The sequence below is a fragment of the Pongo abelii genome, chromosome 2 (genome assembly GCF_028885655.2).
Source record: "Pongo abelii isolate AG06213 chromosome 2, NHGRI_mPonAbe1-v2.0_pri, whole genome shotgun sequence".
NCBI lineage: Eukaryota > Metazoa > Chordata > Mammalia > Primates > Hominidae > Pongo > Pongo abelii.
In genome coordinates, this window is record NC_085928.1 from 197,065,181 (window position 1) to 197,084,763 (window position 19,583).

The window sequence follows — 19,583 nt, forward strand, 5'->3', positions numbered from 1 at the left end:
TATTGAATAAATAAGCAAATTCAATAAAGTAGCAGGATCCGAAGTCAACACACAAAAAATATTCATTTTTTTCTATTATACGCAATAACGATGAATGATCTAAAAAGGAAATTTAAAAAACAATTCCATTTACAATAGAATAGCATACAAAAGCATAAAATACTTAGGAATGAATTTAACCAAGGAGGTGAAAGACTTGTACGATGAAAACTACAAAATATTTCTGAAAGAAATTAAAGGAGACACAAAAACCTGGAAGACATCCCATGTTCACAGATTGAAAAAAGTATTGTTAGGATGTCAATAATACCGAATATGATCTGCAGATTTAATGCAATCGTTGTGAAAATCCAAAAGATATTTCTTTTTTTGCAGAAATAGAAAAAGCTATCCTAAAATTTATATGAAACCTCAAGGGACCCCGATTAACCAAACAATCCTGAAAAATAAGAATAAAGCTGGAGTTCTCTCACTTCTTGATTTCAAAAAATACATATGTTACAATAATTGAAACAGTGAGGTACAAAGACAAACATATAAACCATTGGAATAGAATAGAAAGTCCAGAAATAAAGTCTTGTATATATGCGTAAATGATTTTTGATGAGTGTGTTAGGATTGTTCAATGAGGAAAAGACAGTCTCTTTAAGAAATGATACTGGGAAAACTGGCTATCCACATGCAAAAGAATAAAGTTGGACCCTTACCTAACACCAAAAATAAAAATTAACTCAAAATGCATCTATGACCTAAATGTAGACCAAAAACTATAAAACTCTTAGAAGACAACATAGGGCAAAAACTTTATGACATCAGATTTGGCAATGATTTCGTCATTATGACACCAAAGGCATACATACGTAACAAAGGAAAGAATATACAAGTTGGACTTTATGAAAATTAAAAATAATTGTATATCAAAAGATACTCTCAATAGAGTAAAAAGATAACACACATAATAGGAGAAAATATTTGCAAGTCATCTATCTGATAAGGGATTAATGTACAGAATATATAGAACACTCATCAAACAACAATAAAAAAATCAAATTACCCAATTTAAAAATAGGCAAAGGACTTGAATGGACATTTCTCCAAGATATACAAATGGTTAGTAAGCACATGAAAAGAGACTCAACTCTTTTTTGCTAGGGAAATGCAACCCAAGAATACAATATAGTACCACCTCACACCCATTAGGATGGCGTCTATGATCAGAAATTGGAATCCGTGGGCACTGTTGATGGGAATGGAAAATGGTCAGCCACTGTGGAAAACAGTATGGCAGTGCCTCAAAAACTTAAAAATGGAATTACCGTGTAATCTAATAATTCCATTTATTGGCGTATATGTGCAGAAATTGAAAGAAGGGTCTTGAAGAGATATTCATACCCCCATATTCAGACTACTGTTATTCACAATAGCTGGAATGCAGAAGCAACCCAAGTGTCTACTGATGCTGAATGGATACGCAAAAGCTGGTTTATACATATAATAAAATATTATTCTTAAAAAGGAAGGAAATACCGAGATTGGCTACAACATGGATGAACCTTGAAGACATTATGCCAAGTGAAATAAGCCAGTCACACACACACACACGCACACACACAAAATGCTATATGAATGGTGGTTGCCAGGGAATGTGAGGTGGGAGGGGGAATGGGGAGTTACTGTTTAATGAGTATAGAGTTTCAATTTTGCAAGATTGAAAAAGTTTTGGAGATGGTTTGTGGTGATAGTTGCACAACAATACAAATGTACTTAATATCACTGAACTATACACTTAAAAATGGTTAAGATAGTCAATGTTATGTTATATGTATTTTAATACAATTTTTTAGATTGGAAAAAATGTCAGTAGGGGAGACAGTCACAGAAGTACAAACACTGTATGATTCCACTTTATATGAAACACCTGGAGTAAAAACAGAAAGTAGAATGATGTTTGCCAAGGGCTAGGAGGAGAAAGGAATGTGGAATTATTGTTTAATGAATACTGTGATTCATTCTGGGAAGCTGAAAAAGTTCTGGAGATGGTGGTGATAGTTACACAACAATATGAATGTACTAAGCTGAATACTTAAAATTGCTAAAATGGTCAATTTTACGTTAGGTATATTTTAAAAGCTTTTTTTAAAATCAACAGGGAGAAACCAGTTGATAGAGGGAGAAAGTGAATATACTAAAAAGAGGAGAGAATGATTAGTTACCCAGAACATGATGGTGGTGGAGCCAAAGCATGGTGGAGGATGAACCCCAGCAGGCGGGAGTCAGAGGGAAGAAGGGGGGAGTGGTGTAGCTGGAGGCAGTTGGTATTAGAAGGATGAGAGGGCTTCTATTTTCTCTGCAAAGTGGGATGCAAGGCCAAGTCAGAAGGAGGTTGAGGTGGAAAGAGGTTTTAGTAGAGAAGGTTTGAACAAAGGGATTTATAATTGTCATTGAGGTAAGTGGGACAGTTAGGAAACCTGATGAATGGAGTAGGATTTCCAGGCCATGCTGGGCTACTTTGAGGTTGAAGAGAATGAATTTAGAGAGAAACCAATCTCTGTTTGATGCATGGATGGTAGGATCTGGAGGTAAGCAGGCAGCAGCAAAGAAGAGAGGGGAGAGGGGAGGAGTCCTCCCTGAGCACTCTCTTGGACTGCGGAGGCTGCCTACTCTCTGAGCATCTCTTCGTGATGATTCAGTCTTCCTCACTGTGAAGAACAAAACCCCAATCCTGCAAAGATTCTGAAACTGTATTTAAGGCCAAAGTAAGGTTGCCTGGGAATTAAGAGTACGGGAGTCAGACTGGCTTTGATCAGATCCCTCCCCCAGCACTTCCTATGTGAGTGACTTGAGCAAGTTGCTTTGCTTTACTTTACCTTTCTGAGCCTCAGTTCCCTTACTTGTAAGATAGAAATATGAATAGTTAGTATCCAGGGTTTTTTTTTTAGGATCAAAGGAGTTACCATGTGTGGAGCATGTCACCCAGAGGCTGGTGACTTTGTAAATAGTAGCGATGGGCACTACTGAAACCTGAAGGTCTGCCTCTGCCTGTTTGCGAATGACTCCACCTTCCCAAATCCCAACAGGGAAGGTGAGTCAGCTTGAGACCACTTGAGAGGCATCTAGCAGAAGGGAGGCAAAACTTCTGTTAAAGGATAATTTTTAGGGAAAAAAAGGTAAGATGATGACTCTCATACAGATATAAAAATGAGTTCATCATGAAGATTCTATTTTACTCGTATGATGGAACCAGGCAGATATTACAAGTGGTTCAAAGGAAAAGTCAAAGCAACACAAATTTGGAGTAAAGGAGTTGAACTAGTTTTTCTGTGAGATAAGGCAAGGGGAGGGGCCAAGTCAATTGAAACTCTCCCGGGCAGCATCCTGCCCAGTAGGCACTTGTATTAGTCGCCTACAATTCACAAAGGGTGGCGAAATAGCTCCCGTGGAATCAGAATCTGATAGGCAGGAAGAGTGTGCTCAGAAAATGCATGGCTTTCTACTGAAGCAGATTTTTTTCCCATTACACTTCTAGATCTGTGTGCACCATTGTGCCAGGGCTGAGAGGAAGGTGGCCCACTTCCCGGGATACATTACCCACCCTCAAGAGAGCCTTTCCTGCTTCTTCTTAGGCAAGTCAGCTCTCTTTTCTCCCCTCCTGTAAGCAACACTAAGTATCTGGCTGTTCCTTTCGTACTCGAGTCCTGGCCACTCAATGACAGCATTTGTGTTACTGAACTGTGATGGACACTTTCTATCATTGCCCTTTCTTACCTTGATATCCTAAAAAGCTGGTGGTCTGTCTTCTCTATCTTTTGTCCTGGTCAGTTATCCTAACTATTTTGTGTCTGTTTCTGTGGATTAGCAAACGGGGTCCCCACCCCCACTCCACAAGGAGAACATCTGGCACCCAGAAGTCAGAGAGAATAGCTGTTGCTTTGGTAGAATTCTGCCTCTGAGTGGCTTGTTCTCTTCCCAGACGGAGAGGTCTCCTGACAGCAGCTCTCTTCTTTTTCTTTCTTTCTTTCTTTTTTTTTTTTTTTTTTTTGAGACAGAGTTTTGCTCTTGCGCTCAGGCTGGAGTGCAGCGGCTCAATCTCGGCTCCCTGCTCTGCCTCCTGGGTTCAAGTGATTCCCCTGCCTCGGTCTCCCAAGTAGCTGAGATTACAGGCACGCATCACCACACCCAGCTAATTTTTTGTATTTTTAGTAGAGACAGGGTTTCGCCATGTTGGCCAGGCTGGTCTCAAACTTCTGACCTCAGGTGATCCACCTGCCTCGGCCTCCCAAGGTGCTGGGATTACAGGCGTGAGCCACCGTGCCCGGCTTCAGCAGCTCTCTTCTAAGCCATCTGGACCCACATTTGTTCAGCTCCCCTCCCTTGGCCATGATGAAGGCATGCAAAACAAAAAAGGCACTTTTCTTATTGAGAAGGTGGCTTTTTATAGAGAATGGTGTCATACTGTTAGGTTTCAGGCCAGCAGACCTAGTGAGGCATGTGACGCTTCTGTGCCAGGTGTGGCTATGAGAGTCAACAGGAAAAATGATATATGTAAATGGACGGGTCTTTAAATAACTGCAGTTTTGACTATAAGTGTAAGAAGGTTTCTGTGAGACTCAACTCAGTACCTCCTGTACCCAGTGGGCCCGAGAGAGGAGACAACGGGACAAGAAGACCCAATGGCTTCCTTGGAAGCTTTTGTGCTAGCTGGAGAGAGAAGACCTACTTCCTACATGTCTAGTGACAGTCCATGCTGACTGTACTGCAGCCAGGACATTTCCAGATTACTCAGTGGGGCTTATCTTGAAATAATAGTTGATGCCATTTGTTAAATATATTATATATACCATCTAAGGGTCTTACATGCCTTATCTCATTGGATCTTCATGGCAGACCCTGTGAGATATGACCACCAACCACTATTTTACCTCAGAACTCAGGCTCCCAGAGTTTAAGTTGCTCAGAGGAGCCCAGAAAGGAAGCGACAGAGGTGGGATTTGGATCTAGGTGCCACCAGCACTTTAAATCACCAAAGCTTTCTGGAAGCTCCAACTTTTCTTCTCAAGATACTGAAAGACAGGTATCTGGATGGGTTGGCGAGGCAGGTGGGAGGCAGGCGAGATTTCCATCAACAACGGGTCTAAAACCAGCAATGGTGAGCTGGGTGATTTTGATGGAACCCCTGCCATACAGTCTGTTAATATCATAATTGGAGCTAAAATTTAATCATGATGGCAATCATGAGTTCTGGGGCTTCTTGATTTGGGCCAGCAGACACACTCTCAATCACTATTTCTCCGAATCAGAGAAAGGATGCCTTCAGACTGTCTTCACGTGGCTTTTCCTCTGTGGGTGGTGGAAAGAGAGAGCTCTTCGGGTCTCTTCTTGTTGTAAGGACACTGGCCCCATGGGATTAGGACCCCACCCCATGACACATTTAATCCTAATTACCTCCCTCACAGCCCTATTTCCAAACAGGGTATTAGTCACATTAGGGATTAGGGCTTCAACATAGGAATTCTAGGGGCACACAATTCAGTCCATAACAGAGGGAAAACAGATTTGAGAAGAAAAAGTCCAAAATATGCACAGTGGTAGTATCTGAAGATGTGTGTGTGTGTGTGTGTGTGTGTGTGTGTGTGTTTCTATTCTTGCATTTTCTAACTGTCCCCAGTGAGCGTTTGTTACTTTCTAACTGAGAAGGTTACTTTAAACAGTGTCTTTAGCAGCAGCACTCCATGCCCTGGTGTAGCCTTTCCCTGGCAGATGTTCCCCAGGGCTCTGCCGCTCTGCCAATGACTTATTCTCAGCATGAACTCCTCCCCTGCCCCCTAAGAGGATCTCCAAACCCAGGTCACACTCCCCCTGCAGGTAAGTACAGGCGTTTGACAACAGCTTTATTCTTCCAGGAACAGCTGGTCCCCTCAGCAGGGCCTTACAAGGTGGTTATGTCTAAATAAGGCACCTGAGGCCAGGAGATGTGAAATGGTCCATCTGATACCATGGAGTGAGTTAGACACAGAGCAGGACTGGAACCCATGCTCGCAATTCCCCATCCAGTTTTAAGGCAATCTTTCTTTCTTTTTTTTTTTTGAGACAGAGTCTCACTCTGTCGCCCAGGCTGGAGTGCGGTGGTGCGATCTTGGCTCACTACAACCTCTGCCTGCCGGGTTCAAGCGATTCTCCTGCCTCAGCCTTCTGAGTAGCTGAGATTTCAGGTGCCCGCCACCATGCCTGGCTAATTTGTTTTATTTTTAGTAGAGACGAGGTTTCACTATGTTGGCCAGGCTGATCTCGAACTCTCGACCTCAGGTGATCTGCCTGCCTCAGCTTCGCAAAGTGCTGGGATTACAGGTGTGAGCCACTGCACCTGGCAAGGCAACCTTTTTTTTTTTTTTTTTGGTAGAAAATCTTTGAACTTCATATAGACAGTATTAATGTGAGTAAGTTCAGAGCCACGTTTAAAGTTCCAGGAGGGGAGTACTTGCTGGCTTCTCCCTTATCCCTCCATCAGATCCCAGCCCCAGCCACTTTCTGTTTCTCTTCTCTGGATAAAACTATCATTCATCTTCACCTATTTCCATTTTCATGGATTACTGTCTCATTCATCTCAAGTAGCTCAAGTGAATGGCTATTTCTCCATTGGGTATAGGAGGACTGAGGGTGACCTGACCCTCATGGTGTGCTTGCTTATTTGAATGTCTGATGGCTTTATGGGTGTAGTCCTGCTGGAGCAGAAAGAATATCTGTTAGGAGCCTACCTCTGGGCTCTGGTTCTAACTGTGCCCCAAACTCATCATAGCCTTAGATAATTCTCTCGTCTCTCTGGGCCTCAGTTTACCCATCTGGAAAATGATGGGTCTGAATTTAATACCTTGAGTATCATCCAGCTGTGACATACTGCAACTCAGGCAAGAAGCAAATTCTCCTAACACTCCATACTCCTATCCAGTGTTCTCCGACATCCTCCCCCAAGAGCTGTGGTACCCTACCCCACCCACATTATGTGAGGCATTGTAGCACATAGGTTAGAAGTGTAGTCTCTGGGCCGGGCGCGATGGCTCATGCCTGTAATCCCAACACTTTGGGAGGCCGAGGTGTTTGGATCACAAGGTCAGGAGATCAAGATCATCCTGGCTAACACAGTGAAACCCCGTCTCTACTAAAAATACAAAAAATTAGCTGGGTGTGGTGGCACACGTCTGTCGTACCAGCTACTTGGGAAGCTGAGGCAGGAGAATCACTTGAACCTGGGAGGCAGAGGTTGCAGTGAGCTGAGATCGTGCCACTGCACTCCAGCCTAGGCAACAGAGCAAGACTTCATCTCAAAAAAAAAAGTGTGGTCTCTGGAGCCAGACCTAAGAATCCAATTCAGACTCTCTTACTTACTGACTGTGTAACTTGGACAAATTACTTAGCATTTAGCATCTCTATTTCTTTAATTATAAAATGAGCATATTAACACTTACTTCCTAGGGCTATTGTGAAGATAAACTGAGTTGAGGTATGACAGTAGCTAGCATGTAGTAAGCACCAGTAAATGGCGTCTGTTGTTTTCATGTATTGTAAAGAAGAAAGCTTCGTGCATCTCTTGGAATTTCTGAGGACAGTGAAGCCACAGCTGGGAAAGTCTCAGGGAGCCAGGAGTTGCTGGTCCCCTGCTTTGCATACTCAAAATTGCTGGAAAGGGGCTATAGCAGGGGGAGACATTTTTTTTAAATCCCAGTTATTGCTATTCCTCGTGAGTATGTATATATCACCTGGCATCAGTACTCTGCATAGAAAGAAGCATAGCTAAAGAAAAGACACTTTGCTTTTAATATACCAGCTGTTTTCAGGGGAATAGGGTGGATGAGGATAGGGAGTACTGGCCCTCTGTCCTCAGGCCTCCCTGTCACCAGCTAAATCACGTCTATCTTACAAATCCCTGTCTAGCAGGAAGCCTGCTCTGCCCTTGGACTACAGACCTGAAGGGCTGTTGTAAGTTACAATGTTCCCATTGGAAGGAGGACAGTACTTAAAAGTTACAAGATGTGGGTTCTGTTCTTAGTTCTTATGGCCTGTCAGCCAGGGAACTCCCGGCCAGTAGTCTCATCCTTGAACTTCTTTTTTTTTTTTTTTCTCAAGACGGAGTCTCGCTCTGTTGCCAGGCTAGAGTGCAGTGGCACGATCTTGGCTCACTGCAACCTCTGCCTCCCGAGTTCAAGCTATTCTCCTGCCTCAGCCTTCCAAGTAGCTGGGATTACAGGTGCCCGCCACCATGCCCGACTGATTTTTGTATTTTTAGTAGAGAAAGGGTTTCGCCATGTTGGCCAGGCTGGTCTTGAACTCCTGACCTCAAGTGAGCCACTGCGCCCAGCCCTCATCCTTGAACTTCAAATTTCCACCCCACCTCACTCCCACAGGCATATACCAGTTGTTCCTTTTTCTCTGTTCTTATGCAGGAAATGGCCTGAGGTCCAGGAGTCCCCTTGGTCCCCTTTTCCCCTCACTGTCAACATTCAATTAGTCTTCACGTCTACAGCCGACAATTGTAACTTCTTTTCTTTACTCCATTATTTCTTGGGTGACAACAGGAGCTTCTACGTGGTCTTCTTTTTTCTAAAAACACTAATTCAGAACTCTAGCGTGTTTAGATCTTCCTTACTTAAAACCCTTTCCTGGTCCCCATAACCTACTGAAGAAATCCTAAGCTCCCTGGCTTGGCCTCTGTCTACATTTCTCTGATCTCTTCCAGCTCTTTCTCTGTATCCTAGCCATACCGAACTACTTGCAATTCCCAAACAGGGTACACACTGTACTAGTTGTTCCTGCAAGAGACAGGAACACACATCCCCCCACACTAGCTTAACAAAACAAAAAATGTATTTCTCTCTCATGCAAAAGCAGTCCAAAGGTAGACATTCCAAAGTTAATATGGTGTTCCAGTGTCAGAATCCAAGTTCTTTCTACTTTGTGGGTTTGCCGTTCTCAGCATATGACTTCCATTTTATAGTCCAAAATGACTGCTGAAGCTCCAGCCATCACATTCACATTTCAGCCAGCAGGAAGAAGGAACAAGGAAAGGCATAACCTTGCCTCTAAGGATAGTTCCTGGAAGTCACACTTGCTTGCATACCGTTGGCCAGAATTAGTCACCCAGCCATATTTATCTATAAAGAGAGGCTATGAAATTTTTTTATTTCAGGGATTCTATTTTAGGTTGCCGTGTGCAAAAGTAAAAACCAGAGGTGTTGGTGGTCAAAGAAGAAATAGAGAATGGATACTGGGTAACATCTAGCAGTCTCTGCCACACACTCACACATTCAGGGGTTTGCACTTGGTTCCCTTTGTCTCAGACATCCCCTCTCTCATGATTACAGTCTCTGCTTGGCATCTTCTTTTTTGCCCCCTAACACTTGCTTATTTTATTTTTTTCGAGATGGAGTCTCACTCTGTTGCCAGGCTGGAGTGCAGTGGTGCAATCTTGGCTCACTGCAACCTCTGCCTCCTGGGTTCAAGTGATTCTCCTGCCTCAGCCTCCCAAGTAGCTGGGACTACAAGCACCCGCCACCATGCCTGGCTAATGTTTGTATTTTCAGTAGAGACGGGGTTTCACCATGTTGGCCAGGATGGTCTCAATCTCTTGACCTCTTGATCCACCTGCCTCGGCCTCCCAAAGTGCTGGGATTACAGGCGTGAGCCACGGCGCCCGGCCCAACACTCGCTCACTTTATGGCCATCCTCATACTACCTCTGTTGTTGCACCATCACAGCGTGTTAACCATCGTTCAATTGTTTACCTTTCCCACTGCCCTGTGACCTCCTGGAGGACAGGGACTGTGTCTTTCCTTCGGCTTCTTAGCACCCAGCATAGCTGCACAATCTCCAGCCAAGGTAGACCGACCACCAATATTTCTTGTCTCAAAGATATATTGAGGAAATGAGAGTATATTCTTCAGGCTTCCATGAACTTCCTTACATCTGTAGGAAGGTATGGGCGTGGGGATAGCTCAGTGATTGTAGAGGCTCGTGGCAGATTGCTGTTCTTTGAGTTGCACACAGGCTGTCTCTCTTGCCATAGTTTTTTCCAGATACTGCAGTGACATTGATTAGGTCTCAGCCTTAGCGATGTAGGCCGAGGTGGAGAGGGATTATTGTCACGATTCTTGCTTTCATTTCTGTCAGTTCTTGATTTGATTTCTGCCATTTATTCCTCTCAGTTTTTACCTGGGCAACATCATCTCTCGCCTGCTTTTTAAGGTGAATGTTGACAGCTGATTTCATGTATGAGTTCTGGCTTTCTTAAGAGGGACATGGCTCCCTTCATTCTTAAGCCTTTGGGGCTACTTTTCTTTCTCATTCACTCATGATTTCCATCTGATCGGCAAGACAGCTCGTGTTTGAGAGAGCAGAGCAAATGTGTTATTCCCATTTCACAGGTAAGAAAATGAGGGCCAGCCGGGCGCGGTGGCTCACGCCTGTAATCCCAGCACTTTGGGAGGCCGAGGCGGGCGGATCACAAGGTCAGGTGATCGAGACTATCCTTGCTAACAAGGTGAAACCCCGTCTCTCCTAAAAATACAAAAAAAAAAAAAAAAAAAAAAAATTAGCCTGGCGTGGTGGCGGGCGTCTGTAGTCCCTGCTGCTCGGAGGCTGAGGCAGGAGAATGGTGTGAACCCGGGAGGCGGAGCTTGCAGTGAGCCAAGATGGCGCCACTGCACTCCAGCCTGGGCGACAGAGCGAGACTCCGCCTCAAAAAAAAAAAAAAAAGAAAATGAGGGCCTAGTAAGATTACTCTATTTGCTCAAGATCCAAGACCAGTATCTTTTGCAAATACTTTTCTATATTTTGATAAATAATGAACATTTACATGCATTATTTTCCCCCCAGAATTTGAATTCTTTCTTAGGATAGATTCCTAAACATAGAATTATTGAGTCAAAGAGTATAAATGTGCTTAAAAAAAAATGCTCTTAATACATTTTGCAGAATTCTTCAAGCAAGGTTGTTACACTCATGTTTAAGGCAGGTGTAACACCCATGTGCAGGCCAGCCCAGGGGCCAGTGTGGTGGGGAGAGGCCATAGCCAGCCATAGCTGGTTCCCTCAGCCAGCAGAGGCACACATGAGCGTCTCACCAGCCCGGTGAGGGTCTCCTGTTGGGAGGTGTGCATTTTTGCATGCACTCTGGCCTCTGCACACAAACTGAATATTTCATCTGGTGCTCAACCACAAGCACAGCCATCTGTTCCGTGCTGCAGAAACTATTGGCTGTGTTGGACTTCGTGAGAGATCCTATGTCAGTCTCCATCATGATGTGTATGTAGTGTACTGGACTCTCTAGGTGACTGAAAGGATTCCAGAGATAATTTTGATTATATGAGTCCCTGACTTCAGACTCCATTCTTGTGACCCCCACACAAGGTGTGACTCCAGGAGGCTGGGATGCCATCTATTTTCACTGTACCCTTGCCCCTGTAATCTCAAAGCCTGACTGGATGGAACCCTTCCTATTCTATGGCTAGTGGCTTGTGATAAATGTCCTTTCAGGTCAACACAGCGCAGGCTGGTATCTTTACCTTTCTTTCACCAAAGTTAAGTGCCGCACCAGAACTTAGAAGCCTCATGGGGCTCTGGGGCCTCAGGCTGTACCTTGTGCTATGTCAGCTATTACTTCATGTCAAACATTTGCATATGAATGTTCAAATGACAGCTTATCTCTTTCTTCCCGCAGTTGGTTACCACAGAGAAGCGCTTCCTTAAAGACAGTTTGTACAATGAAGGAATCCTAATTGTATGGGACCCATCTGTATACCATTCAGATATCCCAAAGGTAAGTGGGTGTCCATGGGAAATAGGGGTTGGGTTTCCTGTCTGTCTACAGATTTTCCTGATTGCCTAGGTTTTTAAAGTCATGGCTGACATTGGCTATCCCTAAAGGCTGGGTATTTGAGTTTTAGGGTACCCCATTTCATCTGGACTAGCAGATTCAGAAGTATTCCTGTCTTATGCCAGCTACTCTCCTTGCCCTGCCAAGCACTGCCAGGTATTGTCTCCCAGTTACAGTATTTACTGGGATAGTGGCTGGAGTTCCCAACATCTGGGGTAGATTGTTCATTAATGCAATTATTCCTAATGGCATCAGCAGAACTCAAGAGTAGTTGCCGTTACTCCTGTAAATAATATTAGCACACTTTTATTTCACACTTCCAATATCCAGAATTCTTCCCATTTCACTCTCCTAACAATTTAAGGCGATAGATGGAAGCGTGGTTGTTCCCATTTTACAGATGGGGAAATTGGAATGTGGTGAATGAAAGTCCCCCATTCCAGGGCTTGATTTACTAAGCAGAAGGCGCAGATCTGCAACAGCAGCTGTTTCCAGGGAAGGAGACATGAGTGGCAGGCCTGCTGGATTCTAACCTCTCTGGAATAGTCCTCTCACTGTTAATGCATGTCAGTTGACCTCTCCCTGATGTAGGCTGCTGTGGCCTCAGGAGCATGGCCTGAGAAGGGGAGAGAGCACTAATCTTGGGACACTTAACTCTTAAGTTGGATCTACCAATGCCTGACAGGCTCTGGCGACCCCTGGCACCCTCACTATCTGACTTTCAACAGTTTTGCACTGATCTCACTTAGAACTCAAATTTGCCTAGGTCAGGACAAGGACTCTGAACTCATAGATGTCCTATGCTCTAGTTTTCTCCCCTTTAAAAATGAGAGATGGGTCCAGATGGTACCTGGGGCTCTTTTCAGCTCTGATAATATTCCCCGACTCTGATCCTGAAGCCTGAAGCTGATCTTGGGTCGCCAAGCTCAACTCTCCCCAAAAGCACAGGCTATAGGCCAGGCCCCACCCTGCTATCCAGTGAAACCTGCGGCTGGAAGAGAAGCCTGTAGTCTGCTGCAAGAAAAGGGCTGTGCCTCAAGAGCAACCCTTGTTGGTCCTTTCCCCTCCCCATGTCCACTGATGAGGATGACTCCTGGGGGGAGCAGCTCACTGGCCCATTTCTCCCTTGAGAGGACCAATTCTTTCTTTTTCAGTGGTACCAGAATCCAGATTATAATTTCTTTAATAACTACAAGAGTTATCGTAAGCTGCACCCCAATCAGCCCTTTTACATCCTCAAGCCCCAGATGCCTTGGGAGCTATGGGACATTCTTCAAGAAATCTCCCCAGAAGAGATTCAGCCAAACCCCCCATCCTCTGGGATGCTTGGTGAGTTCATGTCGGGGAAAAGACCTTGCATGTTTGTTTCTAGAAGAGATGAGCTTTTTTTCTGGGGTCTCATTCATTCATTCATTCGTTCGCTTGCTCACTAAACAGTTGCTAGGATTTTGCTCTGCTTGTAGACCGTGCCAAGTTCTATCTAAAATACAGAGGGAAATAAGATAAAGTCCTTTTTCCTGAGGGTATCTATTGGTGAGGTCAATCAGATGTCTGAGGCAATATTCAATTTGTGCCAGAAGGGAGAGACAACCTGGTGTCATAGGAGAGAGGACACCTTCTAGCTGGACAGTCGCATATAGCCTCATGGAGGAAGTAGCGTTCAGTAGGCTTTGGAGAGGGGAGAGTTTAGCAGAGGAAGATGGAGGGAAGGGAAGCCATGAACAGGGGAGGGAGGTGGGAAAATGAGGAGCGGGGCTGAACCTCAGATGAGGGGAGCAAGGCACTTTTCTCAGGTGTACAATTTAAGGGGGTACCCCTTAAAAACTCAGTCATCCAGATAAATAATATTTTACTACAGTATCTTCAGAAAACACAATTAATGTAAAAATTATGATGAGTGAAATATCAAATATTTAAATAAAGATAGGATCAGTAACGGTGCTGTGCAGAGTTTATTGGAACAATGCTGGCCAGGGGCCCTCTTCTTGGATTTTCTCCACACCTCATCATACAGACTGTGGAGTGCTCCTGTTCCAGCTGTCTCTTTGCCCAGCTAAGGGAAGAAAAGTCTTCCCTCCCCAACACTGTTTCATGCAAGTGCTATAAGGAAAAATCTGCTCCCAAATAGCACCATCCAAGAGGTTCTGCAGGATGTCACAGTGCTAGAAAGTGCTAACTACACATGATGCCACTGTCTCCTCAGTCAGCTCAGTAATCTTGTTCTCTTTCTCCCAATAAATTATTCCGTGGATACATTCATTGGCTGATTGATGGAGTCATTTAATCTACTAGCATTTAGGGAGGATCTGTTTTTCACCAGGCCCTGGCCTAGGTGCTGGGGATTCAAGGGTGTATAACCCTCACACAGCCCTGCATCCTAAGGAACACTGCTGGGCTTGGCTTGCTGAAACTTAGATTGGGAATCACAGTCATAAATAGAAACTCCATAGGGAAAGCTCTCCAAATTTGGGGTCATGAGCTGCTGGACCCACTGGGCAGAGCTCTGGGGTGCTGGGGTGGGTTGTCAGGCATGACTCACCTCTGCTCCCCTCTCCAGGTATCATCATCATGATGACGCTGTGTGACCAGGTGGACATTTATGAGTTCCTCCCATCCAAGCGCAAGACTGACGTGTGCTACTACTACCAGAAGTTCTTTGATAGTGCCTGCACGATGGGTGCCTACCACCCGCTGCTCTATGAGAAGAATTTGGTGAAGCATCTCAACCAGGGCACAGATGAGGACATCTACCTGCTTGGAAAAGCCACACTGCCTGGCTTCCGGACCATTCACTGCTAAGCACAGGCTCCCCACTCTTCTCCATCAGGCATTAAATGAATGGTCTCTTGGCCACCCCAGCCTGGGAAGAACATTTTCCTGAACAATTCCAGCCTGCTCCTTTTACTCTAGGGGCCTCTGTCAGCAAGAGCACGGGGGCTTCAAGAGCCTGTGGTCAGGAAATCAGGTCCAGCCTTCCCCGTAGCCAGACAGTTTGTGAGCCCAGAGCCTCCCGCCACACACATGCACACATATCTAGCATTCTTTCCAGGCAGCATCCTCCCCACCTTCCACCTTGGTAGATGCAAGATCTACCTCTCCCATCAAGGCTGCCAAAGCTGGGCTTTGTTTTTCCCAACAGAATGATGCCATTCTCACAAACCAATGCTCTATATTGCTTGAAGTCTGCATCTAAATATTGGTTTCACGTTTTAAAGAAATTCTCCCAAATTACAATTGTGCCCAATGCAGGGTGGCTCTGGGGGGCAAGTAGGTGGTACAGGGGATTGGAAACATGCTCCGCGCCTCCAGAAAAAAGTTGCTCCCGAGGTCCTTGCCCCTGGAACATGTTCCTATCACTCTGGCTGGTTGGGCTGGTCCTTAGACTGGGTGCTTATGATTAAAGGGTCTTGGTTAGCCCACTTTCCCTCTCCATGTGGAGATGGAAGGTAGAGAAGGATACAGTGTCTATCCTCAAGTTGCTACGGTTCAGTGAGAAAGGCAGACATCTGAACAGGCAGGTAAGATTCAGTGTGCTCAGTGCACTGGGGATTTGGAGAGAGATGGGCTTGCTCTCTCTGTGCACCCAGGAGGGCCACGCACTTAAACTGTGTTTGTGAATCAGAGAAGGCTTTGTAGCACGGGGCATTCAGATGAGTCTTAGAGGAAGAGAAGAAACATGGCAAGCAGATTACATCTGAGCCGTTCGAATTGTGTTTTTCTTTCTTCCCATGTTTATTTTCTAAGATCTACCTGAACTTAGAGACTGAAGATAATTTTTTAGGAAACCTTCTGCCCATGTCTGAAGTAGCAAGTGCAGCCTCACGACAGATACCAGGCAATCCAGAGCCGCAAAACCTGATTTCTCCAGGCTCTGCCTGGCTTGACCCAATGCTGTCAGCTGGGTTTGCATACCACAGTCCCATTCTTCCTTTTCAATACCTACCCCCCAAATCTTCTCCTAACCACCATCTGTTTTTTGTTTGTTTGGTTTTTTTTTAAGCATTTTTTGCTTTAAAAGCATCCTGACCCCAATTTCTTTGAGCTCACGGGCCTTTTGCCGAAGGTCTCTCAGGGTGTAGTGGTGTGGCTCTCTGGACTTACGTCACTCTCAGAGGTCAGAACCTTGGAGATCAGAACTGATTGTCACCAGGTGTGAGAGGTGTGACAGCAGATTGCAATGCTCTGCACCTCTTCCTTGCAAGTGAGCAACATCAGGGTCTCTGGGCAGAGGCTGTCCCACTGTAGTTTGCAGACATGCTCTCCAGATGGTTTTATTAAGTCCCCTCTCCCTGATAGGGAATCCTGCTGGACCAGTGCAGCCCCGGTGTGGAGAGGTTAAAAGACTTGCACAAGATCACCAAGTCATGCTGTAGAGCCAGGGTTCCTAGACCCAGGGCTCTGCACTCTCAAGGCTGGCCCCATGTGCTCAAGGTGATCTAATGTCTGGGTTCCAAACCAACCATCTCGGAGCCGGGATCCTCATTTACTGCCAAACCCTCAGATTATGTAGCTAGAAAGGGCCCTGGAGTGAGAAGGCCTGGATTTTCAAATTGATGCTCCCCTACTGACTAGCTGTGCCACTCTGGGCAAATGCTCTTCCTTGAGCCTCTGTTTCCACACCTGTAAAGTGGGGATGATGATCCTATCTCACTGCTTTTGTGAGGATTACAGGAAAGCACCCGTCCTGGCACGTAGTAGGTGCTCAGTTCATGCTGGTTTCCTTCCTGCCTTCAGTAGGGACCTGCTCTGTGCTCACACCTCGGCTGCATGCACCCTGCTGTGACGGAGGCTAGTGCGGAAGAGGTCCTGTCCTCAGGGAATTAACTGTCTTATTGGGAGACAACAACTATCCTCCTTGGAACACCCAGGAAACCATGCAAAGCAGTGGACAACACAGAACATGCCCTCCTCCTCGCTGCCTGCAGCTCCAGTCTGATTCTGCTTGGGAACGGGCGGAGCACGTGGGCTGCTTAACTGCTGTATAGGACAAGCCCCTTACCCCTCTCTGGGCCCATGAATTCCTGGCTTGGTTTATGTTCTGATTTGACACACTGATTTTAATCTTCGAATCATGACCACTGAGTGCAGAGGAGGTGGCATTCTGACAGCAGGACATACGTGTTGGTGTGGAGACTGGGACGACACTGGGTAGAATCTAGTTTTTAATTATTATTAATATAAAGGATCAAATTAATTTAAATATGATTCTGAAGTCTACAGAGCTTTTAGTTCTGTGCTGTCTATATGTGGACACCGGTAAAATGCAAATTATGATATGGACGTTATTGTTGGTCTGGTGAGATGTTTCATATTTGTGACAGTTAATTTAAAAATTATGACTTAATGCTGCCTCTGTCTGTGGGGTTCTGTCTTCTTTGATAGCCATCTATTCATCTGGATCATGGGACCCTCTCTCATCCTTCCACCAATTAAATAAGCTATTGCTGTTGGTTTGGAGTTGAGATATCAGTCTCGGAAACTTCTGAAAAATGCCTAAGCTAATAATTACCCAAGGATTATGTCAAATTTTAAAATAAATATGTGTGTGTTTCTTTAAGCTGCTTCTGTCTTCTTATTTGCTAAATGAACAACTGCTGATTGCCAACTTTTATCTCCAAAGAGGACACAACTGCGGTCCTGAACCCCCCAGTCCTTACCCACTAGCTCCTCTAGCCTTAGACTTACTCTTCCATACTCCAGGAAAAGAAATGTGAACTTTATTTGAAATATTCACTGGTTTACTGATTTTTTTATTTTTATTTTTTGCTCTTGCCTGGATTCACGTAACTAACCTGTTGCATCAAAGAAGAGATGGAGTCGGGCAGAAAGCAGCACATAAGGAAGACCTTTCCCTCGGTTTCCAAAACTCTAAAATCCTTAAATGAATGATGTCTTAAAAGGACTGAAAATGTTTGGACACAAATCTTGAGAAGGAGCATGAGTTAGGGGAGAGAGGATAATTCCTTTCTCCTGTGAACTGCCCACCCCCTTGTTACAGGTTGAATTGTGTCCCCCCAAGATTCGGATGTCTGAAGTCCTAACCCCCAGTACCTCAGAATATGACCTTATTTGGAAATAGGGTCATTGCAGATGTAATTAGTTAAGATGAGGTCATGTTGGACTAGGTTGGGCCCCTGCTCCAGTATGACTGGTGTCCTTTTGAAACGTGGAAATTTGGAGACAGGCATGCACACAGGGAGAACACCACGAAGGCTGAGCCCACACAGATACCAAGCACCTGCAACCTCCGCTCCCACCCCACTAGTAGGGTTCTCCTCACTGACAAAGCCCGACTTCCAGTGTCTTAGATACTGTTCTTAGAGAGTGCTTCATGGCCTGACAGTGTGCTGAACCCGTACCAGCGCCTGGCCTCTACAGCCATGAGCAACATGGGGAGAAGGGCCACACAGGACTCAGAGACTGCCACCTCCTTCCTAGTCCCAGGTCCTCGTCCTCTGGATGTCCTTGATTTCCACTTCCTTCATGGCCCCCAGCGCAGCCTCTGGGATGTGTTGTAATGTGACAGAAAGTGGCTCTAACACCGCTTTCCACTCTCACTTAGGCCAGGAACACTCGCTCAAGAATCTCATGCTATGGGATGGGATAATGGCATCAGCTCAGGAGAGAGGAAAAGGCCTTCTCAGTACCCCTGAAATCCCACCACCCAAAGCATTGATGTCCCCATCCAGGTGTTCTCAGGATTAATCAGAAAACAAGTTTATAATGGGAAGAGGAATTCTCTTTGATCCAGTGAATATACATTAAACAGCCATCATGTGCCTGGCACGGGGAACAGGATGAAAACCCACAGCACCTGCCTCTCAAAGAAATGAAGGGCCACGGGAATGGGCCTGCCCTGCCTGTGGATAGGTATTATCATACTAATGTGAGATTAGTGATGTTAGTTTCTGGAAAGCTAAACCTGGATAACACTGCTACTGTTAGGCACACATCCATAACTGCTTAGAAGAAAAATAGTATGCAAATGCCAAATATGAAGACATGCGATAATACAAGGTAAAGTAAAATAATGGCGTTATAGAGGAGACATTCATTTTAACGGGGAGATTTGGGGAGTCTTGAGGATGGGCAAGATTCTTTTTTCTTTAAGTAAAATGCAACTTCTGATTATGAAAGTAATACATATTCAGTGTCAAAAGAACAGAAAATTTTAAAAAGAGAAAAAGAATCATCTTCCACATCCTATGATCCAAAGGTAACCTCTACCAGCAGTTTCCAATCCTACTTTAAAATACAATATTTTTATACAAATAAAAACCCATCTTTTTATTTAAAAAATACATTATAAAAATGCCTCTGGATCATTAAGGACCTTTTTGAAAACAGGCTTTGTAATGGTTGAATGATATTCTATCATAAGGATGGGTTACAGTTTACACACAACTTGTTCCTAGAGTTGAGCATGCAGTTTATTTACATTTGTTTTCTCCAAAATACCAAATATTTAATAAGCACATGTTCTCATCTCTGATTGTATCCTGAGGTGAGAAGTGGGTTCAGGGGTTGGGCTGGGTACTATTTTCCCCTCAGGAATTGTGGCTGGGAAACTCAGAATCATATTAGGGGAACTTCTGGAACAGTCTTACAGAATTAGAAAAAGACAGACCAGGGAATAAACTGAAGGCAGCATTATAGGATTACTGGGAACTCTGTTACTTTCTCTGGTTAATTATTTTGTTATTTTTTGGTGTTTGTTTCTC

The 19,583-nt window shown here is 44.7% G+C and overlaps 1 protein-coding gene across 7 annotated transcripts in view; it reads left to right on the forward strand.

Annotated features, from left to right (window-relative positions):
• Positions 1-17,419, forward strand: part of ST6GAL1 (ST6 beta-galactoside alpha-2,6-sialyltransferase 1) — a 156,952-nt gene extending 139,533 nt beyond the window's left edge. For all 7 annotated transcript variants that reach the window (XM_063721641.1, XM_054550434.2, XM_024244137.3 and 4 more), the window contains 3 exon segments: positions 11,707-11,805; positions 13,017-13,191; positions 14,420-17,419. In XM_063721641.1, coding sequence (XP_063577711.1) covers positions 11,707-11,805; positions 13,017-13,191; positions 14,420-14,661 — 516 coding nt within the window. In that variant the 3' untranslated portion in view covers positions 14,662-17,419.
• Positions 17,420-19,583: the final 2,164 nt, after the last annotated feature.